We start from the raw sequence: 27,974 nt of genomic DNA, 5'->3' as shown, positions 1-27,974 counted from the left end.
GGCAGATCTAGGGGGTGAGGGCGGACGTTTTTCCTTCTCAGAGATTCGACCCCCTGCCGACCCCAGCCAATACATACTAATTTTGACGGGGGAGCGCGCGCCGAAAAAAGGCGATTTTTGGTCAAAATATTCCAAAGAGTACCTAAAAACGCAAAATTTTTTTTAAATTTTGCCTGCGGCGCAGAAAATTTGGGCAAAACAGGGACTAAACTGCGCTTAGGGAGAGCACGAAAAATCAAAAATCATTTCGGTCGAACTAAAAAAAAGGTTGACAAAACTTTCGAAAATTTTTCGATTTATTTCTCGAATTATCTTTCGACGATTTTTTGAATTATTTCTCTTCACCAGTTAAATTATTTCGTTTCATGTTATGAAACCATATTTACTGAAACTTCCATACACTTGATAATACAATCCTCAGCTTCCTTTAGTTTTCATCGAAAATGATAAAATATTATGGATTATATCGGCAAAAAAAATAGCCCATATAATCAATTTTCATGACCCATCTGACCATGCAAATAAATTTTTAGGAGATTTTAATCGATTATTTTCATTATTCAAAATTTCTTTTTTTCCTTATATTTCTTTTGTGCGTAAAATGCACAAAACTTGGTTATTTGTTTTCAATAAGAAATGTTTACTCAATTTTGCAGCTTTTTCCAAAAAAACTAAAACCTGAACAAACATCTTCTTCGACGTGTACCCCCTTCACCTCACCCAACATGGGATAGGTGACAAAGGGGAATGAGTGACGTAAAGTGGAAGAAGTTGGGATGTAGTAAATTGGGATAGAATATAAAATGAAACAAGACTGCTCGTATCAGGGCGAAGCCCTGAATGTTCCGACTGCCTTTTAAGGTTTATGGAGCAGTAATAACATTAAAAAACTCACTGAAATAAAACAAAATGAAAAAAAAAATTTCTAAAATTTGAAATTTTTTATGAAAATCATCTCCCCACACGCCATATAAAGTACAAAAGGATAGATTTCGCTCCTTGTAATAAAACCAATTATGGCAAATAAGCTTCTTTTAACCAATTTGGAACGATTTCTAGGACGGATTAACTCTCCGCTTACGCGTTAATAGCGCGAAATATATCGCGCGTTAATTGTACCAAATTGGCCAAAATGGCGGTCTTTAAAACCCCGTAACTTTACCAAAAATGATCACAGGTGAAATATCTTTTCAAATATGAGCTCAGGACAACAATACCTTTCGAATGATATAAAAAAATTCCGTCAAAAATGGCTAGTTAAAAAGTCGAAATTTGTCTGAAGAAAAAAAAAACCCACCCCGAGCACAAATATTCCGTTACTTTCGTATCGAAAGTCGGAACAAAAATTGTGAAGAGAAAAGTTTGGAAAAAAAGATAGCAATTTTGTAAACCAAAACAAGTTCCAAGTTGCAATTTTCCAATAAAAAGTGCGGTAAATCGTAAGCAACTGAAAATTGGTGAAAAAACTGCGCTATTTTGAAATTTTCAGACTAATTTTAGAAAACAATTCAAACAAGCCTGCTCGTATCAGGGCGAAGCCCTGAATGTTCCGACTGCCTATCAAGGTTTATGGAGCAGTAATAACCTATAAAAAAAATCAAAGGTAAAAAAATAAAATGAAAACTTTTTTTTCTGAAATTTTAAATTTTTTATGAAAATCATCCCCCCACACGCCATATTAAGTACAAAAGGATAGATTTTGCTCCTTGTAACAGATCAATTATGGCAAATAAGCTTCTTTTAACCAATTTGGAACGATTTCTAAGACTGATTAAATCTCCGCTTACGCGTAATAGCGCGAAATTTATCGCGCGTTAATTGTCCCAAATTGGCCAAAATGGCAATCTTTAAACCCCCATAACTTTACGAAAAATGATCACAGATGAAATATCTTTTCAAATTTAAGCTCAGGACAACAATACCTTTCGAATGATATTTAAAAATTCCGTCAAAAATGGCTAGGTAAAAAGTCGAAATTTGTCTGAAGAAAAAAAAACCCACCCCGAGCACAAATATTCCGTTACTTCGTATCGAAAGTCGGAACAATAATCCATTATAATCGATTGTAATTGATCAAAATGGATTTTTGGTTTGTCAAAAAAATAGATCAGGATCCATTTTTAATCGATTATATTTTTTTTTGGTGCGGGTTGTCAGTGCGGGTTGTTATCAATTCCTTCAACTTTTCTTCGTCCATTTTTGGCCTGTGAAAAATGTATATACGTTCCTCAAAGTGCCCAGGGAAGTCAATTTTTTAAACAAAAATTGCTTTCGCTCCAGAGAATTCAATTGATTCAAAATTGATGGTTCTTAGGTTTTCTGCAGATCTCAAGAATTTTCAATAGCCAGCATTACGAGGCCAAGCTGTGTATTTTGTGAATAGTGAGCGAATTCCACAACAACTCCACCTTTTTTGTATGTATTTGGTTCTTTTGTTCTTTCGTTTTTATAACGTTCCGACAAAATTTTAACATGTTTAAAGACCTGTCTCTGACTTCCAGTTCCATGCACAGCTTGGCTTCGTAATGAGTAATAATTAAAACTCCGGAAGCACTTTTTATCTGCTTTCCTAAAAAATCCTCATCTGATAAAGTTTATAAATTATAAAAGATTCATATACAAGATTTATAAAGATTTATATAGAAAAAATATAAAATTGTTTTTGAAAATTTAAGTGACAAAACATTCCGTTTCTTGAAACTCTCATCTTGACACTCATCAACAATTAACACTCATCTTAACGCCTTTTTGTGACTTTTTTCTTCTTATTGAAGAGATCAACATTTTATGGAAAGTAGAAGGGACACTTATTTTCCTATAAGCACAGAACTAAGGATTTAAGATTCGCCTTTTGAGCGTCTTGAAAAAATTGTTGCTCACCTTTGATTTCAATGTTTCAAACCTGTTTTGGCTTTGGCTATTTTATTCATTTTCATTTCGTTTTTCTAAATTTTTATACATTTCCTTGATCTATTTTAACTCATATATATTGAAAAATTAATAACTAAAAGCTTTTCATGCAATTTTCTGTCCTAATGAAATTGCATGAAATTTAGCACTATTAGCATGTTTTTCTATATGGAAACTGTTTGGTTAGCATTTTTGGTCAACCTGGGCTAGATAACTAAATCATGCATTTAAAAAATCGTATTGAAGTTAAACAGTATGTGTGTACCAATCATTTGGAATGATGTATATTTACTAAACTCTAATTTATAAACCTACTACAAACTCAACACGCTGCATACGTATGACTTTAAAATGGCCGATTCAGTCTGCAATGACGTGCAACTCAAAGAAAATGTGAACGTTAAATGTAAGAGTCAGAAAAGTAGATTTCATGGAAGATGCCAACTTTGTAGCTCTCATCATTTCTGGAAATGGACAATTGAGATCAAATGGAGCAGGTTTTAACTGTTATGTCTAATCGAGACCATATCTCTCTTGAGTATTTGAATTTTAATTTTTTTCTATCGATAAAAACAGATTCAGAGGAACTTGAAAAGAAAACTCTCAAAACCTGTTTTTTTCCAAAAAAAAAAGCTTTATAAACGTTTTTAGGAAAGATTGATTTTAATCTTAGAGCTGGGCTCCATAGCACTCTATAATCACGGAAATGCTTAAGCTTGATTTTGTCCGAGCAGCTGAAATTTAAAATGGTTTAACTGACTGATTGCTCAAAACACGATGAAAAATTGTGTACTATCTTGGTCGTTTTTTAAATTGACTTCAGGTTCTGAGGCGGCTATCTAAAGTGTCCTCAATAATTTAACAAGACAGTCCATATATCATGCCAAACCCCTGAATGGTCCGACTGCGCTTTGATCCATATCGATTAGTTTCAGGGAAAATAAAACATTGAAAAAGTATACATTTTGGACAAAATATAAAACATCAAATTTGAACCGTTTGAAAGTCAAACGGCCGATTAGCTAGCATCAATTAAAATTGCAGAAGATTTTATAGAGTGAGATAATTGGCCACTCATAAAATATTCGCATTACGCTTTCATCCTTACGAACAATGTAATATTCTCCCACACATTGCAGAGTGACGGAGCGTAGAAAATGTACCTACTGACGACTGGCTGACGTCAGTCATCATGATTCTACTCGTTTTTAATCGTCTAGACCTAGCCAGTTATTTTTCTGGTCTGTTAAGGGTTAAGTAAAAATTTACCATTTTAGGCCACAAACGACTTTTGATCAGCTTTCGTTTACATGCAAAAACACATTGCTGGGTCTCGAATCCCCAGAATACTAATACAAACACGGCTAGAATACCCTAATTTACCATGTTTTTAGTGACAGTTATAGACAGATCGAAATGGATTGACTCTTTCCTCTAATCTAACTACTCATGCTCTGAAATACTAAACAATACTGGAGTAAATTAAATCGTTCAGGGCATTACAGTAGCCAAAATGTATACTTAAAGTCTTTCACAGTCTCTGGGCACCGGGACTCTAATTCCCTACTCTCTCGGAGGTAACGTCGTTTTCTCTCCAATTTCGTGGGACGGGAGGGTTCGAATCCCCTCCGGATGCCCCAATGGACCTTCCTTCTGCTCGATATTCCTCCGATGAGCGCCTTATCCCGTCTCGCTATCACGATAAGAGGCTTCGTTTTTCTCGTATCTCCTTCGACTAATTTCCGTCTGATTGATCCGGTTGTGTCTGGTTGTTTTGTTTTGTTTTGTGTATTTTTCGGTCAAAAGGACCGTTTCTCGTATTTCTCAGAAACATTCTAGCTCACATCAAAGTTTTGAAAGTTTTGAATCCTAGAACATTCTGAGCCTCCTTTTCATCGCGAGTTCATCGCTAATGCCTTTAATGTTTTTTTTTCACATGCATCAGCTGGTTAAATTGTGCCAGTACACATGTGTTCACACACAAAATGTTCACAGCGTGAATAAATTAGTCCAGGTCATAACCAAGTTGGGTATTTTCTAACTCTCAGAACCTTAGGTAAAATTATTTTGGTTCCGACTGTTGAAAATGGTAGGAACTTTGTATTCGGGCGCGTTTTAGTTTTTTTGTTTTTCGCGCAAAATAAGCTACCACAAATAGTTATCTGACAGGACTTAGTGAGGCCCTTTCAGTCGTGATTCGAACAACATCAAAAATTTTAATTTTTTTTTCGCAGTGTCGAGAAAAACCGGTTTTTGTTTTTGATTATTTGTCTAATTTCGAGCTACTTAGTTAGGTCTTTTTTCCAGCTAATGAGACGTGTAGGCTTATAATAGCTTTTTTAAGCTTAATTTAAGCCGTGAAAATTTAGTTTTACACAAATAAAGATAGTTTTTGGAGTTGCTTTTTGGGAATCAAAATTTGAAGTTCAAAAAGTTACTGCAATTTTTTGTTTTGTTTTTCTAGTCATTTTTCTTCAAAAATTGTTTTCCAATTTCAAATTGACTTATTTTAATATGGCTATCAAATAAGCCCAAATTGTATTTTCTCATTCAGATCTTTTTATCACAACATGCAGAAAAAACGACAACAATTAGAAAAAAAAGTTTTTTTTCAAGACTGTGGTCGGAACCTTCCGCGCTACTTGCACAGTTTTTCGATTGGGGAAGAAGAGAGAATGAAAAACCGTGCCAAGCATAAATTCGAAACAATCATTGGCTAGTGCGCCTTCCCTCTGCATCAGCAAACTGTTCTATAAAAACCTCCTGGGTCGAGATCCCGCTCAAAAACCGCTCAAGATTTGAGCGGTTTGAGCGGTTTTCCAGCAAGATTTGAGCGGTTTGAGCGGTTTGGGCGGTTTGGGCGTTTTTTTTGGAAAAACCGCTCAAACCGCTCAAATCTTGTTTAAAAAACCGCTCAAAAACCGCTCACTTCTTGCGGTGATTTTTGAACGGTTTTTCAAGCAGGATTTGAGCGGTTTTTGAGCGGTTTTTGAGCGGTCTTCCCGTGTCGAGGTCCCAGACTCATGTTCATACTTTCGCGACCGAAAAACTAAGGCGCGACTTTCGCGACCTAGGCGGAAACGGCGCGACTCCAAAGACAACGGCGCGACCGTTTGACCAGCGCGACCAAAATGTGCACTTTCAAGACTTTCGCGATCGAGGTGGAGACGGCGCGTCTTTGCAGACCGAAGCGGAGACGATGCGACCAAGGTTATATAGACGGATACGATGCACAGTACTATGGATACCTGTGTTCTGAGGTACGTATCACTGTCACAGGAATTTCAAAAGCATGAATTAGAATGCAGAGTATTCAGTATTCATTGTGGTGCGTAATTTATATTGGCTTCGCTGCACGACACTATTTTCAAGGCCGCATGGGCTAACGGATAAGGCGTCTGACTTCGAAGCAGAAGATTGGGGGTTCGAATCCCTCTGCGGTCGACTTTTTATTATTAAATCTTGCGCGGTTTTTGAGCGGTTTTTTTTAGATAAACCGCTCAAAATCGTTCAAATCTTGCGCGGTTTTTGAGCGGTTTTTGAGCGGTTTTTTTAGATAAACCGTTCAAAAACCATTCAAACCGCTCATTTTGAAGCAAGATTTTGAGCGTAATTGTCTAAAAAAACCGCTCAAACCGCTCAAATCTTGCTTCAAATTAGGTGAAAAATCTCGACTCGGGCTACCACGAATTATATTTTTTTTCATGTAACCTTCTCTTATTCTACGATTTAGAAGAAAAAGCATAAGAAGTTATTAGTAAAGTTTTTTGTATGCAAGTTGTTCGCCAATATTTTTTTCACTATCATCTACTGAACAAAGATAATAAAACTAAAACAGCAAAAAAAACTGTTAAAGAAAAATGTGAAATAATAGCTTAAACTTGAAATTAAAATTTTTGTTATATGCGAAGAACATCGATGCTTTTGTCCCAGTTGTTTAGTTAAGATTAAGAGTTATCAAAAAGACTTTTTTCTGCTCAAATATAGGAACTTGCCTCTAGTCTTATATTTTAACTGATTATTTTCATTGAGACACAAAAAGTTAGCCTAATTTTTTCAACCTTTTCTTTGTTGTTTACAACCATTAAGTGCAGTTTACACAACCATTAAATGCCTTTTTTCGTGTGTTTTGATTAACGTGTGCTTTTTTTGCATCAGCGTTTGTTCAATCAGAAAAACTTCCACATTCGATTATTCTCCGATTTAGAAAAAGACTTTTTTTAAGTTTTAAATTACTTTAGCATAATTTTCACTTGTATCTACTCAGAAGATAATGAAAACTAAAAAATTTTGAACAGGAAAATTAAGCAATAGTTAAACTTTAAAAAGCAATTTTTTTTCAAGAGAATTTCGATTAGCTGCGGTATTCCAGGCAAACATGTTGTTTTTATCAGATTCGGACGAAAACTGATCAGGTTCAACATACTTGCCGATGGTGTGAATGAACGTTGGAAAAGCAGTTACACAAGATTTGGAACCAGATCTGAACGAGAGTTTATCATTGGTTATTATTATGATATTTTATCTCTATAAAGTCTTAAGTACTAACCAATCATACTCCATCAAACTCACAACCCACTTATTTGTAAGTGTTGAAACTACTTGAAGTTTCAACACCAGAACAGTTTGAATTAAACTTAGAATACAGTCGTTCTCATTCTAGAACTAACTCTCGTAAACGCGTGAACACTAGATCTATTGAGACTAGGAGATATAAGAGTAAGATTAAGATTGGTATTAGACTAAGAAGTTGCACGAATCTATCCGGCCGAAAACAAGATAGCGTGACGAGCAGACTGTGTCTATTGAGACTAGGAGATATAAGAGTAAGATTAAGATTGGTATTAGACTAAGAAGTTGCACGAATCTATCAGGCCGAAAACAAGATAGCGTGACGAGCAGACTGTGTACCTTATCTGAAATTACTCTATGAGTATAGTAATTCGTACAGAACTCATCTGGTGCGACCAAAAGTCTCAAACAGACCTTAACTAACCTACACTTAGCTAAAAATTAGATTAGGGTTCGACAAATACAACATTTCAAAAACGTTATATGACAAAACTTACTGGATATGTCTCTACGACTCAATAGATCAGATCCCATATTCCGAACAATACGAGAACCACCAGGTATTGAAAGAAGACCTCGAACAAGAGAAGACATACGACTAGGAAGAAATCTAACAATCGATTTCATGATCGTACGAAAAAAACCAGATCAAACTTATATATTTAGGATACTACAGGCAGTAAATTTAACTTTTCATTTTACTTACACAAAATTTTGAAGAACCTACTTCAATAACTTTTCATGGCGCTGAACCTAATAATTATGTGTAACGACTGATAAAAACAACATTTGTCGTTTTCCTTAAATCAGCTGTAAAATTAATAACATCTTGAAAAAACATTTATTGAATACAAAAATACAAAAATTAGTTAGTATAAATCATACATCCTTAGTATATATAATTCATCTCTTCATCCCAATTTCATCACCTGAAACATAACAAAAATCTCAAAAACTAAAAATCATCAAAGCTAAAACTTAACCCTAATCTTTTATCATTAAACTATCAAGGCTTATTCTTGTTTTCACCTAATTTAATTTCATTTTAAAGAACAGACCATCAAGGCTTCCCTTGGATCTTTAAATTAAATTAATTTATATCTAAATTCTTGAACATCAAGATCTATCCTTGGATCAAATAGAACGTTTTTGTTACCCCCCCCCCCCCTCCCAATTTATTTAGTGTATAACGACCTCAAACGTCGATTCACTACCCAACCCTTATCGATGAACCAAGATTAACAGAAATTTTTCAAAAAGCTAACCGTTTTAATTAAGATAAACAGTGAAAAACTTCGGTTACTCATCCTTCACTTGGTCCCCCTCCTCTTAGATGACCCAGGCTAAAACACTTAAACTTAGTTAGTCATAAAATAGTATCTAACGATTTAATTGCGTTCTAATTGTACCTGCACATTGTGGATCGATTTACTATTATCCAACCCTTGATCACAAATCACAACCCCTAAGTAAAATTAGGCAAGTCTATCTTAACTTAGAATTGGTCACGAGAAATTTAAAACCCTTGTAACGAATTGATATACGTATTCTCTCCAACCCAACAATTACGACCCAAATTAAGCTAACCACAAAAAATCGTAAGAACTAACTGTTTAAGAGATTAAAAAACACTAATCCAAGTTTTGCACCCATCATACTAAGCCTTTTGTCAAGAGACAATTTAAGAAACAAACAAACAACCATAATACACAGTTGTTTAAATAAAGACGAAAGATACGACCTCGTAATCACACCACCCAGACAATCAGTAAGATATACAAGAAGAAAAAGACAAACACTAAGAAAGAAAATTATTAACAAATAAAAACATTTTTTTAGGAAAATATTTTCAAAACAAAGAATTGCAGTCTCAGAATCAGAAACAATCGAGTTATAAGAAGTTCACAATTTAAAAAACTCAATAAATAAAAACCATCAAATTGACGATCAAATATATTTCACTGACTCAGAAACCACGTCAACAGCATTATTAAAAGGGAAACAAACTAAGAATAAAAAATTGCTACACAAACAAACCAAAACATTTGTACAATTGGAATCGTTCAATAAGACAACTTGAAAATTATACGCTAACAGTCATACAACACAAAAACGATTCGAAATGAAGATAACTTAGAAGATTCAGTGCTTCCATTTTTAATACATCCATTAACTGAAGCTCGAGAACAAGTACAGTTTTGCCAAAATTTAATCGCAAATTTATTCGAAAAGGGAGAAAGTCCGTGCATAAGAGAATTTCCCGATGTAAAAATCAAAAGACAACTTCTTGACTACTATCTCAAAAGTATATGTAGTCTCACATTACAAAATGGAATCTACACAATAGAAATCAAATCACCAAATGTCAGATATCTCAATCATATTGATGATGTAGGTAATGAATTTTCAAACGTTTTTACACAATACCTTAAAAGCATACAACACCAAAACTCAATAATAGCAAACTCAATATTCACAATTGATGTATTCTCACTAATCTATAGCTATATATCTCTACTTGAAATGAAAGAACCTCAAAGCGATTCACCAACTCAAACATCTCGACATAAGATTGTAGGACAAGAAATACACACATTTTCAAAACTTTTAAATGCAATCAGAGAAGATCTAACAAGTAATGACATAACACAACATGTTAAACATGACTTACAAAAAATCCTAGCATGGTTCATAATCGATTATTTTAGTCATAATATTGATCTTATCGCTCAAGCAAGAAAAAATTTTAGACCAAAAAAGACAGATGACGAAAACGTACTAGCAGAACAATTCACGAAAACGTACAAATCACATTATGTTTGGGACCCTGGGTGGTACCCTCTCCATTCACAAAGATCATGTTAGAGTATACCCACTCACAATTGACGCAACACCTTTAAACTACAATTCATTCTTCACTGAAAGAGCAGAAATTAATAGTTTAAACTCTACATTTAAAAATAACGATAACTTAAATGGAGCAAGAATTCTTACACAACGAGATATACAAACTCCATCACTTTTTGTAAGCGAAGAAATAGTTGAAACAATAACAACAACAGAAGCACAACGAAGCATTTCACCTATTCAATCTAATTTTACAACTCCAAAACTAAAAAACCCAACGTTACAACAAACAATTATACAATCCACAGTAAAACCCTCTGATGCACAAAAATATTCACAAATGGATTATCTAATTTTTCGACCAGTATCAATACCATCATATAAACAACAAACATCACATAGAATTAATTTTGCAGAACAAAATTACATTTATGTAAAGGGACCAAAAACAACAAAACGCTCTAAAATGAATACTCAAAAATACTTATATTCACAAAGTCAAACTTGATGCTTGTGCTGTAGCTAATTTGCATGAAGGTGACAATTTTTGGTGTAAAGTCTGTATTTCCATCCATGTTGGGATGTTTTCAAGGTTTGATTCTGCACCTGAGTCAATTAAAAAATCAATTTCTTGGTCTGGTGATTGAGAATCTTTTCTGTTTGGACTTTCTAAGAAAAGTGCGATTGTCCTATTCTTTCTTTATTTATTTTACTGTTGTATTTTGATACATATTATGATTCATGTTTGAGCTTTCCACAATTTACTGTTTAGTATAATTTGTTGTGATTTGCCTTGTGTCTGACTTTTGGAAGATATCAAAGTTTTCATCGTTTTGGTAATAATTTGAATCAATTGGTGTTTCGTATTCATTTTCAATATGAAACATGTTTATTGAAAGCGTGTTTTCTTTGGATTCTGTGGATTCACAATGTATGTGATTTAACTGTAATTGCGAATATTTTAATTTGTCAATACCGGGAGGGTCTAATTGAGTTTCTTCAGTTGATTGTACTTGGTTAATTTGCCTTTGATTCTTAGGTGTACTGCTTCTATAGTTTTGTTGTGAATTTGTATATGGTGTGTTATTTCTATGTGGAGACTGAGGCTTACTTTTTTTGTCAATTTGGGTAGTTATTGTTTCAATTTCTGGAGTTGTCAGGTGATCTATTAAGACTATTTTTGTAGTACGATCTATTGTTTGAATAGTTTTGTGATCTATTATCTGAGTATTGTCTACTTCTTTTGTTTGAATAGTTTCGGTTTTGGTTAAATGAGGAGTTTCTAGAATGGTCGTTTGAATGATATATATTCCGAGAGTTTGAATAGGAACGGTTTCTATTACAATTTGAGTGATTACTTCTGTTTGAGTTGGATCATTAGTAGTTGTTCCGACATTGATTATTTCGAATATCAGATCTGCGATACCTATTTTGTGAGAAGTTTTGTGAATTTTATCGAGCCGGAGATCTTCGGCGATAATTTTTTTGGTAAGGTAATTGTAGTCTATAGTTATTATAGTTATCTGGGAATTATTACTATGGATAGTTTTGTTTGGTAAATTTTGATCTTTCTTCATATATTGAAAGAAAAATTTGCATGGTGCTCTATGCTTCTGTGGTTTATTTTGATTATCTTGCTGTTTTTGTCTAAACTCTGCAATACATTTTTCCATAATTGCGACAATAATTACACCGCTTTTTTGAATGATGGTTTACCTATGAAGTTTGGATTGTTCTCGTAGATCTTTAATATTTGAGTGATTTTCTCTGCTAGTTCAGTGTCAGAGTCATGAAAACTATTTTAACTGTGAGGTTGTTGTTTGGATATTATTTACATATTCCAATTTCAAATTTTCCGTTTCTTCTATTTTCATAGTAATTTCAGCTTGTTCTAGTTTTGGTTCTATTGGCTATGTCCGTATCTTCGGCAATAGTTGCACCTTTTTTTGAATGATGGTTTACCTTTAAAATTTGGAATTTTCTCGTACATATTCAAAATTTCATATATTTTTTCGCATAAATCTATATCTGAATTGTGTATATTATTTATCTGTGTTGTAGTGGTTGCAATATTACTAACATATTGTAGTTTGAGATTTTCTGTTTCTTCTATTTTCATAGTAATTTCAGCTTGTTCTAGTTTATCTACTAGTTTTCGGAAATCTATATCGGATTCTCGAATTGATGACGGTTGTGATTCTCTCTTTTTTATTGCTATTTTTGGTAGCTGTGGTGTTAGAGTCATCATTATGACTTCTGTCAGCTTCGTGTTTTTGCCATCATGTAATTGGATTTCATTTTGCATTTGATTTGGTTGGTAGCTTTGTGTTTTTATAGGATTTTGTGATTGTAAACTATTATTAATTGATACTGAATTTTGTCTTGGTTGGAAGATTTGCCTTGATTGTCGTGCTTGTTTATTTCCTGTATGAGGTTGAAAAATCTCTGATTAATATATAGGATCTGTTTGATCATTGTTTCAATTATTAATTAATTGATTCGTATTAAATTGTTGTTGATTTTGATTGAAATAGTCTTCATCTTCTGAACTTCTGAACAATGTGATTGGTTTCTTGTGATCTATTGTAGATCGTTGTTGATCTTTGATGAAATCTGAATAGGGTTCTGTTGTGATATCTTTCAATTGTAGTATTGTGCATGTGGTTGATTCTGACTACTTATATGACTAGGTTTTGTTGTTTTATTTTTTGCTAAAAAATCGTAGTTATGTTCTGAAAAATTATTTCAATGGGAATACATTTATTTTATTTTTTCATGATTTCATTACTTGTCTAATTGTTTGATAACCCAATTGTGAGTATTTTGAAGTAACAGATGGTTTTATTATGGACTGTATGGTTGTCTGAGGAAAAGTAGTGCTTTTATTATGTGGTGTTGTAAGTGTAGGATGAATGGGAGAAAAGCTTGGTTGTGTTGTTGTTGGCATTGTTTCAACTATTTTTTTATTAATAAATTGTGATGGGATTTGAATATCTTGTTGTGTAAGATTTCTTGTTCCATTTAGGGTTTCTTGGGTAATAATGAATGTGGAATTCAAACAATTATTTCCTGTTCTATCAGTAAACATTGCATTATAATTTGAAAGTGCGACATCAATAGTAAGTGGAGTTACTCCTACATAGTCTTTATGTACAGATAGTGTTGATTGCTGCACTTGATATGTCGGTTGTTATATCAATAAATAAGGGATGAGACCGATCAGTGTCCCAAACATAGTTTGTTTGATCTGCTAATAAAGTTTCATCGTCTTAATTTTGTGATAGAATAACATTTTCTTGATACTGCTATGAAAACAAGGTTGTGGAAAAAATATTCATTTATGAAATATGCTAGTATTCTCTGCAGGTCATGTTTCACGTTTTGAGAAACTTCAAGCTAATAAGGTTTTCATGGATTGTATCTAGAAATTTTGAGAAAAGAGAGGTTTCTTGTCTTACAGTTGTGTGTCGGGATGTTTGAGGCGGTGATTCATGTTGTGTTTCTTTCAGTTATAACATAGATATATAGCTATAAATAATAAAAACATTTCATTTGTGAATATTGAATTTGCTCTTTGTGAACTTTGATGTTGTATAATATTCTGTGAACACTTTTGAGAACTCTATACCTATGTCATCTGTTTGTATTTAATGTCTTGCTTGGTTTGAGTGTGGTGGTAGTTTTTCGATTGTGAATACACCGTAATAAGAGGTAATATTACATATGCCTTTGAAATAAAGATCAAGAATTTGTCGTTTTCTTCTTATTTCAGGAAACTCCTGTTTACATGGACTGCTTCCCATTTCGAATAAGTTACCACTTAAATTGTGACAAAATTGTACTTGTCCTCAAGCGGGATCACATTGCGGATGCAAAATAAATGGAATTTTTGAGTTATAATGTAAATTTTTTTCGTTTTCGATCATATTTGGTGTCTTAAAACTGTTAGTGTGTAACTTTCAATGTGCTTTTTGGTTGATTCCAATTGTACAGTTGTACTGGTTTATTAATGCATGAATTTTTAATTCAACGTTTACTCATAATTGACGATATTGATGTAGATTCTGGGTCAAAAAATGTTTTTGATTTTCTATCTGGTTTTCTTTATTGAGTCTTCCAGGTCTTGAAGTTCCTGTATCTGATTCTGAAGTTTCTCGAAAATCGTCTTTTGATAATTTGTTTTTGTTTTGCTATTAGTGTCTTTTTTCGTGTTTGTCTTTTTGATCTGATATATTCTAATGTTTGTATGTGTGGTGTCATTACGAAATCATATTTTTCGTTTTCAATTAATCAATTTTTGTATTATGATTGTTTGTTAACTGCCTGGATTATCTTTTGACATAAGGCTTAAGGTGATGGGTGCAATACTCGGGGGTTATAGTTTCTTTTTTCCTAAACTAATAGTTCTTATGGTTTTTGTGTGGTTATGTTAACTTCGGGCATAGGTTGTCGTGGTTGACGGGTTGGAGAGAGAGTATATCAATTCGTGAGATTGATTTTTACTTTCTCGTGAATAGATCTGATATATGATGAAATTACTTAATCTTACCTAAGGGTTTGATTTGTAATCTAGCGTTGGAGAATAGTAAACCAATCCACAAACTTCAGTCTCATTTAGAACACAAGTAGATCGTTAGATACTGTTTCAAAACTTACTATTATTGTTAAGGGTTTCAGCCCGGGTCATCTAACAGGAACGGCTCAAGTGAAGGATGAGTAACTGAAGTTCTTCCTTGTCTACCTTAATAAGAATGGCGAGTTGTTCAAAAATTTTGTGAACCCTGGGTCTTTATAAGAGTTGAAGAGTGAATCGACGTTTGAGGTCGTTAGGCACTTTAATTTATGGGGTGCAAAGAACAAAGTTGTTCTTATTGATCCAAAGGAAGCCTTAATGATCAGAAAATTCTGTGATACGAAATTTAATTTAATCGAAATCAAAGATCCAAGGAAAGCCTTGATGATCTGTTTATGAAATAAATTGAATTTTTGAAAAGCAATGATAAGCCTTGATAATTTCTTTGTAAAAATTTCTTTGTAAAAGTTGTAGAAGGTTTTCAAGATTTAAAATTTTATACAAGGAACGTTTTAATTTTCAACCACTTTACAGAAATTATGCCAGACCAGCTTTTGTATTTTATAAAATTTCCCGACAAGTGAAAACTTCCAATTAATATGTGTCTGCTACTTAATTTTTATGATTATATAGTACACATTCTCATGTTCAAGTTTCCAGAAGCAAAATTTTTCCCAAAAAATTTTAATCGTGACATGAAATGGAGGCATTAAGAATATCGATATTATTACGATATTATTAGGCAAGTCGTAGCAGGGGAACGCAAACCCAAGGCAAGTCAAGGCAACACTTTTTTTATTTATGTTTGTTTCAGATATTGCTTATAACGTGTATAAGTCTGACGTTAATGTTCGTGAATAAAACTAATGACCTCGAATCAAGACTCAACAAACTAGAGACTGCAAAAACAGAAGCTGACCTGGAAGCTCAAGTTTACTCTCTGGGTGAACGTTTGCAATCTTTTGAGGTTTGCTTTTAATTTTCTTTTCAATTCCCGTTAGAATCGTTGATTTCGTTTTTTTTGTGTTCAGGTGTGTTTTATTTTTTTTAGTTTTTTTGTTTTCAACGCAAAATTCAGATACCACGAAAAATCATCGGAAGAGGTCAAGTAAAATTCATGTTAAATTTTTCAGTCGCAATTTAAACGATATTTAAAAATTTTCTTCCAGAAAAACCGGTTTCAAATTTCTAATTTTTAGTCTAATTTTGATCGTGCAGGCTTACAATAGCTTTTGTGATAACCCCGAAAAACAGTTGGTTTTGTTATAGATAAAACACAGATATTCCAAGATCGAATTCAAGTAATTCGGTGTTCTTTTCTAATTTTTAATCGTAGCTCAGATCAACTGGCTTAACTCCATGCATGCGTTTGGCGCACTGAAGTCATAATAAGTAAACTTCTAAACACCACCTGTGGACTTGACCACTTATACGTAATAATATCAAAAAAATAATTAGATAACATCAATAAAAACACCTACTGCATATGCATTAATAGCTATGTTGTCCTTCAAGATTACTGCAATCGCAGTACTACATTCCCCTGAAGACCAACAAAATTTATCATATACGTATGAAATTTTAATTCCATGATAAGAAATTTAACTCAGTTTGTTTAGAGGTTGGTGCAGAAGTTAATATCAGTTTAATGCGTCAAGTTGAGTGGTACTTTTCACTTAGCATCCCATGGTCTGGATAAGTCGAGTGCGTCGCATCCGAATTTTCTCCGGAAAAATTGACGCTCCAAAAGGCCCAGCCTTGTCTCCAAAAGTTTGCTCGTGTCCCTTTTCAGAATTGCTAGTTTCTGCCTATAAGTCTCCAGCGCTAGTTCGTTGAGATCCGCAATATCTTCGTCTCTGCTTATTTCTTTCACTGATTGTTTTATCGGGCTGCCAAAACGCTTGGGTCCTTGATTCTTGTTGGCTTTTTTACTGCGTCGGACCGATGCTTCCGTCTGTTCTTCAACCACCGACTCGCCAGAAAACCCTGGTGGAGAAATGGTCTCCCCGTCGCATGTTCCTCTGACATCGTTTCTTTCGCGTTCAAAATTTCCTCTGCTGTTTTCTGTGTTTCCCTTGTTAACACTTGGTCCGCTAAAACCTCCCACTCTTCTGGGGCCATGTCCTGCTTTTGAACCGTGTTCAAACTGTGTTGGGCGTAGTTTCCCTACTTATAACTTTAATTTTAGGCTGCATTTTTTCGGTGTTAACTAACTACTCGACGGCTCCTGTGTCCCCGCTGTATCAGTTGTTTTAGGCAAGGTTTACTTCTCTGCTGCTGCTGCTGCTGCTGCTGCTGCTGCTTTTTACTTCTCCAGAATTGGTTTCTTGCCCTTGAGCTTCTTCGCACAGATGCTGGACCTCCTTGGTTAGGTAAAATCCTAATTGCTAATTTTAATCCGCCTCCTAAAGGAGTGTCCTTAAATGGCAACGCCGTGTCACTGTTTTGGAAAAGTTCTTTGGTTTGCTCATCTAGCAGAATTCGCGCCTCTTGCTCAGACTCGCTTCCTAACGCCGGCTCTCGTCCTTTTTCTGGTGTTTGCTTTTCGGCTCCTCCTGGGGGCTTTTTACCTTCCCCCTCTGGCTCCCTTTTCCTTCCGAGTTGGGTAAACTTTTAAACGGAATTGCCGCTTTAGCAATGTCGCTTTTCCTATATAGCGAACCCGAAGCTGTCGTTACAGTCGTTGACGTCTCCGCTGTCACAACCCCTTATAGAGGATTATGTCAACGCCGCTCCACTTCTGCGGTCCCCATCCCGACGTAGTAGGTTATAGTGATTCCTCACTGACACCATGAATTTATCCTCGACAAACCCACAATACCCGGAATACAACAACTCTTTCTTGAGTTCGGGTCGATTGTGCTCGTATCATCTACTAGCTGCTGAAGGCCCCGCCCTGCCAGCTGACGACCTTCGTCATTCTACTTTGCGTTCGCCTCAATTAACGCCTTAAATGTTCTCGCTCGGTCCCTGTCTTGTGCCGATCGGGTTTGCTGCTTAAACAGCGGACTGTATTCTCTGCTTCTCTGTCCCTTTCTTACAATCTTTAGCGAGTCCCGGAACTGATCTATCCGTTTCCTTAGCTGGTTTCCGATAAGCTCTCCAGATGCAGCTTATCTAAGCTGTCAGACTTCTGTAGGAACTTATCGCGCATATTCCTCAATTCAGTTTTTGGTAGCCTGCCGAAATGAGCCTCAAATGGCGACTACTGAATTGTTTTTTCTTTTTTAAAGCGCATATCCCGAATTATTGTACTAAAACAGAATTTGATCACTTTGACAATTTCCTCAAGCAGCATGACTCCTATTCTTCGTTTTAGTGTTTGAACTGATCTTTCAACCAAACCACACCCCGCGATTGTCGCCCGCCGAACATAGTTTTTGTTCAATGTCATTCTCAAGGTAGAACTTTTTCATTATTGTTGCTTGGTCTGTTTTTTGGTTCATGTAGTCCATGAGTGTCGATGTACAAGCGTAAAAATTTTATTGAAGATTTACCCCCCGTCGACTTTGTAATCTTGACCGAAGCAAACTTAGAGTATCTGTCGGTCGCTACTAGCAGATAGATTTTCTTTCTTTCATAGTCTTCTAAGGGACCCTCATGGTCTGTGTGGAATTATTGTCCTGGCTGCGATAGCAGCGGAAAAGGTTCCCAGGAACTTTTTGGGATTATTTATTTTGCGTTCTTACCGTATCTTGTTCTTAGGCCACTACAAGTAGTTGGATACGTCGAGTATGGCCTCTTGTCCCGGGTGACATCAGGGGTTCTCTTCATTACAACCGATCAAATTTGTCCTGGCACTGATAGGCAATTTTCCACCAAGATACAATCGTCGACGCCGGACAGGTGGTTCCACATCGTGTTGATGTACGGGCCCACCAACTCGAGTCCTGTCCGATCGTTTCTCTCCATGACCCGTCTTAGGCGATCCATCCATACATCTTCGGGTATGAGCTCCGACAGCAGATTTTGTCAAATAGTTTTTGACAAGCTAAATAGTCCCACGTTGCCTCCTAAATATTCCCACTTTGTGATCAGTTAGTATCACAAACTTTTTCCCTAGTAAATAGTGTTTACAACGATCAACTGGCCAAACAACTGCCAACAACTCAAGTTCACTTGTGGAATATTTTTTTCTTGACTATTCAAGTACCGTGAAGAGAACGAAATTGGAATCTAATCCCCCTCCTCCTTTTGTTGCTCCAGCGATGCCCCCAGTCCACTATGATTTGCGTCAAACTTCACCCGTGTCTCTTTTAAAGGGTCATAATAGTTTAATTTCGTGATGTTGGCCACTGCTTTTTTAATTTCCTCGAAAACTTTTGAATGATTCTCCCCCATTCATTTTTCCTTCCTGGTGTTTTTAAAATTTTCCCATTTTTCTTCTCATTTTCCTCTCGTGACAACGGTCGTAGTTTATCTGTAGGATTCGCGGCGTTTGGTATAAACTTCGAAAGATGGTTTATACTTACCAAAAAATATCTAAGCCAATTGACTTCAGTTTTAAAAAACTTGCACTTGAACAATTTATTGAATAGGTTCTCTTTGTCTAATTTCACTAATATCTCCGTGATTAATTTTTCGCATTCAGACTCTGATCCTTGTGAAACTATCAATCGTGTTCTTTGAATTGTTCAGGGTGCAATCCATTGCTTTTTGGAACTCAGCCGGCATATTAGCCAAAACATGGAATCCGGTCAAAACAAGATACGTACCGGTCGTTTTTCCACACATTATGTTGAAATTTCACTGTTTTGCAGTTTCCGCCGTTTGTTTTAATTGAGTGTATGCATATCTTAAATCAAGAACTGTGAAATATAGAGTACCTACTGCTTTTGCAGTCACAGTTTGGCTTACTCCATCGAGCAATTCCTCTGCTTTTGGTATTTGGTACATTTTTAGAATAATCGCCTGATTATCAACTTCGCATCCAAGGCCAATTTAAAGTAATCGTCCTTTTTTTCACAGTAACGACAATGTGGGCTATGAAACAGTCACTTGTGCATTTGTCTAACCTCCGATTGTGACCTCCTGACAACAATTTATTAATCTCTTTTTCAACTTAACCTTGCACTTGTCGTGGCGATTGTCATAGGGGAAACTTGAACTTTGTGTTAACAACGTGGTGTATCGATCTTCCTTGACAATCGAAAAGGGCTTGGTATTTAATATAAAATTTATTTTTTGAAATATCCGACTGTTCGAACAGTAGCATGTCGAATCTAGATCTTTCCTTCGGAGCCGGTTTTTGAGTAGTGCTAATCAACTTTTTCTGTAGATCGAGCCCCAGGATACCTCTTGTTCGTCGTTCAGTAATTAGAAATGTGGCTTCGTTAATTCCCCATCCTGCAAAACGTACATTTGTCCTAAGAGAACCACGTTTTACATTGGGATTTTTTTGTAATCCACGAAATGGGTCTGGCAGGTTTAAACGTTTTGCTGGTGTCAATTTTACTTGACGAGAATTTGTCCGATGGTTCGAGACTTTGTTTTGCTGTTGACCAGTTCAAAAAAAATATCGGGCTTCCGGTATCTACATTCATGTTGATAATCTCATTATCAATTCTGTCTAAGTCTTTTAATGACTTCATGTTCTCCAATTTTAGATGTCTACAGATGTCAATTGTTTGATTTTCTGATTCATCGATAGTTTGTTTTTGACAGTTTTGTTTGTTTTCTGTTCTCTTGGTATATAACTATTGATATTATCCATCCGATTATTGTTTTTCTCTATTATTTACTTTAAATTTGACACAAAAGTCGAAAATTTGTATCAAAGTACATGCTTCTCACGAGCTCTCTGTCGTTTTCGTGACCTAGTTCAATTGTTGCAATCTGCACATACGTGCAAAATGATTTGGTTTGTTCAAATTTTTGCATTGTTTCCCCAATGCTGGACAATTTTTTACTTGTCCTTCCGTAAACGGTTTTCCACTTCGACTGCATGGTTTCTTTTCCATGTCGTTGTTAAACTCTGAAATTGTTCTCCCTTCTGTTTGCCTTCTCCTGAACCTATCTCGATTGTATCTTTTATTCGCTTGGCCTCTGTTTCCCACTGCCAATGTTGTTTCTCGTTTTACTTTGATTTGTGATCCGGATTGGGATATTGTTTATGCGGCATTTATATTCGGTTTTTGAAAGGCCGGTGTCGTTTGCTTACTTTGTTCAAACTTCAAAGCCCGTTTCAGTACCTCATCTGTAGGTAATGTCCCAAACGTGTGATTGTCCTGTAGAGCGGGACTTACCATTTTGGAAATAAACAAGTCTCTTACTAATTCATCTTCTAAGGTATCCAACGCGGACTTTGCTTCCTGTGCAGTTAACGCCGCATGGAACGTCTCCAAAATTTCTACCGGTTCCTGCGATCTATTGACAAATTTGTATTTTTCGTAGGCAATTCTTGTAGTTTTTTCCAATGTAATATTTTCATTAAATTTCAGCTTCGAAAATCTTTTTTGATGTTTTTTCTGCACAAATCGTTTTTCCTCTCAGTCCCCAGAGCAAGAAGTAACCTACGCTTTCGCACTAGACGTTTTTGCACTTCGTTTATATAGATTTTATGACCTTTTTAGGTCCACTCTCTCTCTCTCTCTTCTTTCTTCGTTTTCTGCTGCTACACGATCTCTCATCAATCTATCTCGTGTCTCGCGAGCTGCTATAGCGTTCGCATCCCCACCTGTTCGAGGTCTTTCCGGCCTGTGTTCTGGTTCCTCTATTATAGGTTTTGGGTCTTCAAAATTATCTCCGGATTTACGTTTTCTTTTCTTTCACTGTTACGGCCATTAGGAACTGATCAAACCGCACTTTAAAGTTCCATGGAGGTTCTGAATTTGCTCTGGTCTAGAATACCGGGACATCGATGTCAGTTATATATTGTCTTGGGACATGAATCCTGCTGCTGCGCTATGTGATAACCCCGATAGCGCCATGTGGTCAACCCAGGTGTTTTAATTGCAAAACATCCAGGTTGACCAAAAATGCTTGTCCTGCATTTCTGATTTTTGTTGTATGGAATTGTATGATAAGCATTTTTGGTGTATGGAGGTCAAGCCGGGCATTGCTTTTTGGACTTTTATCTAATGACATGTGTACTCCGTTTCTTCAGTTTGAATTTATTTCGAAAACGATTTGCGTTTGACTTTGGCTCGAAATTCGAAGCCAAATTCGGTCAATAATAAGTCAAGCCTTTAAATCAGGCGATGAAATTAGATGGCAAATAGTGGATTAAAGTAACAAAAAGAACGGATCAAGGATGTCAACAAAATCTCGACCAGGAAAACAATAAATTGCATTGATCATAACAAGCACAAGAATAGTCCACTATGTTCTCTGAAAGCCTAAATACAGGAAAAATGGCGTCTCGAGAAAACCATTTTGTATAGGAAACAAATGCAGATTTATACCGAGATCAAAAATCTGGTGACTCATTAGTTTCTGGTAGACTTAATTAGAAGGAGAAAAGCAAAAAGGGTCGAAAGATCTGGTTCTGGTTCCTCTACTATAGGTTTTGGGTCTTCAAAATTATCTCCGGATCTACGTTTTCTTTCACTGTTACGGCCATTAAGAACTGATTAAACCACACTTTAAATTCCATGGAGGTTCTGAATTTGCTCTGGTCTAGAATACCGGGACATCGATGTCAGTTTTATATTGTCTTGGGACATGAATCCTGCTGCTGCGCCATGTGATAACCCCGAGAAACAGTTGATTTTGTTATAGATAAAACACGGATATTCTAAGATTGAATTCAAGTAACTCGATACTCTTTTCTTACTTTAATTGTTGCTCAAATCAACTGGCTTAACTCCATACATTCGTATGGCGGACTGAATTTATAATCAGTAAACTTGTAAACACCACCTTTGGCCTTGACCATACATATGTTATAATATCAAGAACTTAATTACATAACATCAATAAATACACTTACTGCATCTGCAGTAATAGCTATGTTGTCACTCAAGGTTACTGCAACCGCAATACTACAGCTTTTTGTGTTTATTTTGAGCCTCAAAAACTTCGTTTCACTCGAGTAAAAGTAGTTGCTGGAGTTTTTATCGACATTTCGGGAATCTTAACTTCTGCAAAAAAATTTGGAAAGTTTTTAAAATTGTTTGCTAAATTTTTTAATTTCTTTTTTGGTTATCCGAGTCAGTTTTCTAAAAAAAACGGTTGTCAATTCTGTCTTTTATTTTAGCACGCAGAAAAAAACGACCTGAATTTGATTTTTTGAAGACTATGGTCGGAACATTCTGTGCTACTTGTACAGTAAACGGCTGTCCTTGTTTTAATCTGATCATTTCTAAATTTATCTTAAGACTAACTAGATTCCTTCTTCAGGTTTTTGTACATCAAACCTTTGTTATGCAGTTACTTTTATTTGCAAAACACCCGGGTTGACCAAAAATGCTTGTCCTATAATTCTGATTTTTGTTTTATGGAACTGTATGATAAAGATTTTCCGTGTATGGAGGTCAACCCGGGCATTGCTTTTTGGACTTTTATCTAATGACATGTGTACTCCGTTTCTTCAGTTTGAATTTGTTTCGACCACGATTTGCGTTTGAATGTGGCTCGAAAACCGACTTTTTTTTACCATGTTTTCGACCATGTTTCAAAATATGTTCGAACGATTTTGAGTCAAGCAATAATATTGTGTTCGACCAAATTCGGTCAAAAATAAGTCAATCCTTTTAACCATGCGATGAAATTAGATTGCAAATAGTGGAATTAAGTAACAAAAAGAACGGATCAAGGATGTCAACAAAACCTTGACCAGGAAAACAATAAATTGCATTGATCATACCAAGCACAAGAATAGTCCACAATGTTCTCTGAATGCCTAAATACAGGAAAAGTGGCGTCTCGAGAAAACCAAAATTGTATTGGAAACAAATGCAGATTTATACGGAGATCAAAAATCTGGTGACTCATTAGTTTCCGGTAGACTTAGTTAGGAGAAAAAATTTAGGAGAAAATTTTTCACCATCAGAGTCATTGTGACAAAACGCGCTCTGATGTTTAGCTCTATAAGTGGTAACTATACGCAATCTGATTGACAGCGTCTGATTATTCTAACTCTGCCACCACAATAAATCCCGGGTCGAGGTTATCACTTGGACTTTTGAGATTTCCGGTGTAAAATCTTCTTTGAAATCAATTTGGTCATTTCGCCTTCTATTGTTTGTGGTTTTGTTTAATTTTCTTTTTCAAATTTTCGCCAATCGGATTACTAAAAGTAAAGTTTTTGGCTCTGCTATTTGAGGGCTTGGTTTCCGTAGAGCTGTTTGAATATTTGTAATAACTTCAAGCGGCTTTCTTACTTTGCACTTAGTTTTGGCAAAATTTCTGATAACTTTATTTGAGGATAGTTTTCAATTGAAAAAGTAGTTAACGAATTAGGTTGTCAATAAATACTAAAATAAAGACGAATGATCTTTTTGACGCCAAACACGTTTTTCTATTCTAATTTCAGTGGATAGCGTAAACCACCTGTCTTTTTGACGTGTAATCGATCACGTACTTGTTGTTTTGCGCCAAATATTTGATACCAAGTGTTCGTGCAAATTTTAAGATTAGCAATCTATTTGTCGATCTAATCTAGCTTGTTTATGATCCCTCACTTGTGCTTGTTGCACTAAAAAATCTTCGTGGTTTGTTGCGACGATGAGTGTTTTTAAATTGAGCTAATTGAGGTGTTCCAATATTGAAGTGTAGTGTCGAGCACATGTTTCTAAAATTTGAAGTTCGTTTACTGATTGTTTTTCGTCGAATGAAATGAGGGATTCGTGCGTTTGCAATGGATGCCCACTCCTCGATGGATCCCTTGAAGATAAGGGGAAAAGCATGAAATGACAGACCAACTTTCTCACAAACGATGAAAGTGGAAAAATCAAACCGTATGGTTGAGGTTGAAGTTTACCAGAACCGAAAAATTCCAAAAAACGTTGCCAATAAACAATGAAGGAGACAAATTCAGATTAGCTATACTTTAACTACACAACAGCTTTTTTATCAGGTTACTATTAGCTTGAATATATTCAAGCTAATAGTTACCTGATAAATATGCTGTTCTGTAGTTAAAGCATAGCTTATCTGAATTTGCCGGTTTTTAAAACTTTTTAATATTTCTGTAAGATTAGGGAAAACTTAGCAAACTGTCGAAGAAGACACACGTTTTAGCAGCCACCGAGTGCTGTAATGCAAATTTAGCAAAATGCAAAAAAATTGCAGAAAAAAAATCAAAAAAAATGCAAAACTTCTTGATGCGATAAAAGCAAATTGTTGAAAAAAAAGTTGAGTTTAGGGGTTCACCAGAACCGAAAATTTATTCAAAAAAGTTGTCAAAAAACAATGAAGGAGGCAAGGTTAGATTAAATATACTTTAACTACATAACAGTTTATTTACCAGGTTTATTTTAGCTTGATTATTTTTATCTAAAAATTGACGGTTCAAGTTGTTTAGATCCGAAATATCAATTTTTTTAAACATTTTGGTATATTTAAGGAGCAGAAAAAAGCAAACTGTCGAAAAGGAAACAAATTTTAGCAGCAACCCAGCGCTGTGACGGAAATTATGGCGTGTATTGCGACAGTTCTCGCTGAATTCTTGTGTTTTTTTTGTAGTTTTTTTTGTGAGAATTCGGATGTGCATTCATTCCGTATTAACTTGCAAAAGACTATTAGCAAATCATAACTATGTATCTCGTTAATAAAAACAAGTTTTATTGTTGTCTTATGTCTCTGATTGATTCAAAATTCTTTTTTTTGTGACAATTGATTTTCATAGGATTTTTCAGTAGTATTTCTAAATGTTCTAATTTTTTCTATCAGTCAATGATAAATGAGGACTTCATAATGAAAAATTAGCTGAACGAAAGTTTTATTAGGCTTAAAGAAATTGTTTTTTTTTGTCGACCTTCTTTTCAGTCTACAAAAAAGGGTACTGGTTTGGTTCACTTTTTCAATAAAAATATGTGGTTCTCGATTGTTAATTTTTCAACTATAACTACTTCAACATATTTCAAACTTTTGAGATTTTTCTTTTTTCACCGCCTTTTTGTTATATTTATAGAGTGTTTAGCAGCTGAATCTTAAGCAAAAACCAAATTCCAGTTTTTTGTGCGTTAAGTGTTAGTTTATTTCTTGCTAACCAAAAGTTAGTTTCTTTTAAGACTTCTTGCGGATCGGAATACTTTCTTTTGGACTTTTTAAACTAGAAGAAGCTCTGTTTATGACTGTTTAAATATCATTTGAAAACATGTTGCCAGCTTGTTGAGGACTTTCGCTTTGTTTCTATTTTATACATATATAAGATGAATGGTAGTAGGCCCAATAATGATCCTTTCGAGACAACAAACCTAATCCCTAATTATGCTAAAAAAAAATTGTTTTTTTGTCGACCTTTTTTTTAGTCTACAAAAAAGGGTGCCGGATTGCTTTTTCAATAAAAATATGTGCTTCTCGATTGTTAATTTTTCAACTATAACTACTTCAACATATTTCAAACTTTTGAGATTTTTCTTTTTTCGCCGCCTTTTTTTTGTTGTATTTATAGAGCGTTTAGCAGCTGACTCTTAACCAAAAAGCAAAGTTCCGATTTTTTGCGTGTTAAGTGTTAGTTTATTTCTTGCTAACGAAAAGTTAGTTTCTTTTAAGACTTCTTGGGGATCGGAATACTTGCTTTTGGACTATTCAAACTAGAAGAAGAAGCTCTGTTCATGGATGTATAAATAGCATTTAAAACAATGTTGCCAGCTTGTTGAGGAGTTTTCCTTTGTTTCTATTTTATACATATATAAGATGAATGGTAGTAGGCCCAATAATGAGCCTTTTGAGACAACAAACATAATCCCTTCAACTTTCGATCGTTAAAATTTTTGAATTGTTTTTTCTTTTTGAATTTTTTTTGAGCTATATTTATACTGTTTCTCGTTTGCAACATACAATCTCAGTAAAAAATAGGCCAAATAAGTCCATATGATATTTTAATTTTGCAGCTAAAAACCATGCTCAGCTGTTCAAAGATGATTTTTCAGGTCTATGAACGTACACTGTGTTAAGATGGAATGATCATTCCAGTGAAACCTACTTTCCTCAACCAAAATTACAATAGTATCGAAATTGCCACGTTTTGATCTAAACCCAAATTCATTTTGAATGATCACGTTGATTTTGATCACAAAAATTGTTCAACTTTTTGATGATAAGCTTCTAAAAAAATTGCCAAAAATCTTATACAAGAAATTGGTCGAAATTCAGCTGGATTGTTTTGTTATCTTTGTTGCGTATTGGAATAATTTTCGCAGTTTTTGGTGTTTTTTGGTTTTTTTGGAAAAGTTTCATCATTTCAGAGGTACATGCTGAAATTTTTGAAAGCAAAATAGTTAATGCCGTATGGGTCCAAGCTGTATTCGGTTTCACATTTTCAAAAAGTTTTTAACTTCCATCGTGAATGATGGTTTTAAACAAAACGATTTGATTGAGTGCCTAATTTCCTTCACTTGCCGGAAATTTTCTGCAGCGAGGCTTTTTTCATCATTTATTAACCAAAAAATATCAAAATTTGAATTTTTTTTGATGATTTTCATCAACCTCTGGTTTTGCAGGGTAATAAACTTTATGAAATGGTCTTTTTGTGCTTATTTGCATCAGTTTTCAGTTTTTTTTTATAGAACGCCTTCTTTTTGTTAGCTACTGTTTTTAAACAAAAATTGATTGTATTTGATATTTTTTGCTCAGTTTTGATTTAACGAGCCGAGCCTTTTGAACGGGTTTCAAAATCGTTGTTTTTCGTGGCCTCGTGTTTTATTTCATCCCTAATTTAGAGTTTTTGCCTCTTAATTTTAGAGAGATTTCAGATCTAAGACTGTCCCTGACATCATCAATTTTTTTAGATCGTACTTTATACCATGGTCTAGTGATTTTCTATTTCTGTATCGATGCTCAGATCTGGAATTACTTACTGATGTTTTAAGTAAGTCGGGTTGGCCGGTTCGATTGCAAAAGAAGATATCGAAACATGATTGGTTATTACAAGTTTTCTTGTCGCTTGCTTGCTCTTGGCAAAATG

The 27,974-nt window shown here is 34.9% G+C and overlaps 2 protein-coding genes across 2 annotated transcripts in view; both read left to right on the top strand.

The window, feature by feature from the left end:
- The window catches only part of LOC134854228 (hypoxanthine-guanine phosphoribosyltransferase-like), a 449,675-nt gene that overhangs the window by 142,594 nt on the left and 279,107 nt on the right, over positions 1-27,974 (top strand). The gene's annotated exons all lie outside the window — the stretch shown is intronic.
- LOC134854824 (ficolin-3-like) overlaps positions 6,042-27,974 on the top strand; it is a 24,450-nt gene continuing 2,517 nt past the window's right edge. The window contains exons 1-2 of the mRNA XM_063871183.1: positions 6,042-6,170; positions 15,717-15,869. Of these exons, the coding sequence (XP_063727253.1) occupies positions 6,042-6,170; positions 15,717-15,869 (282 nt within the window). The remainder of the gene's footprint in view (positions 6,171-15,716; positions 15,870-27,974) is intronic.

The sequence above is a fragment of the Symsagittifera roscoffensis genome, chromosome 9, assembly GCF_963678635.1.
Source record: "Symsagittifera roscoffensis chromosome 9, txSymRosc1.1, whole genome shotgun sequence".
NCBI lineage: Eukaryota > Metazoa > Xenacoelomorpha > Acoela > Convolutidae > Symsagittifera > Symsagittifera roscoffensis.
The sequence above is the reverse complement of the archived record's forward strand: the minus strand, read 5'-3'. Positions and strand labels throughout refer to the sequence as shown.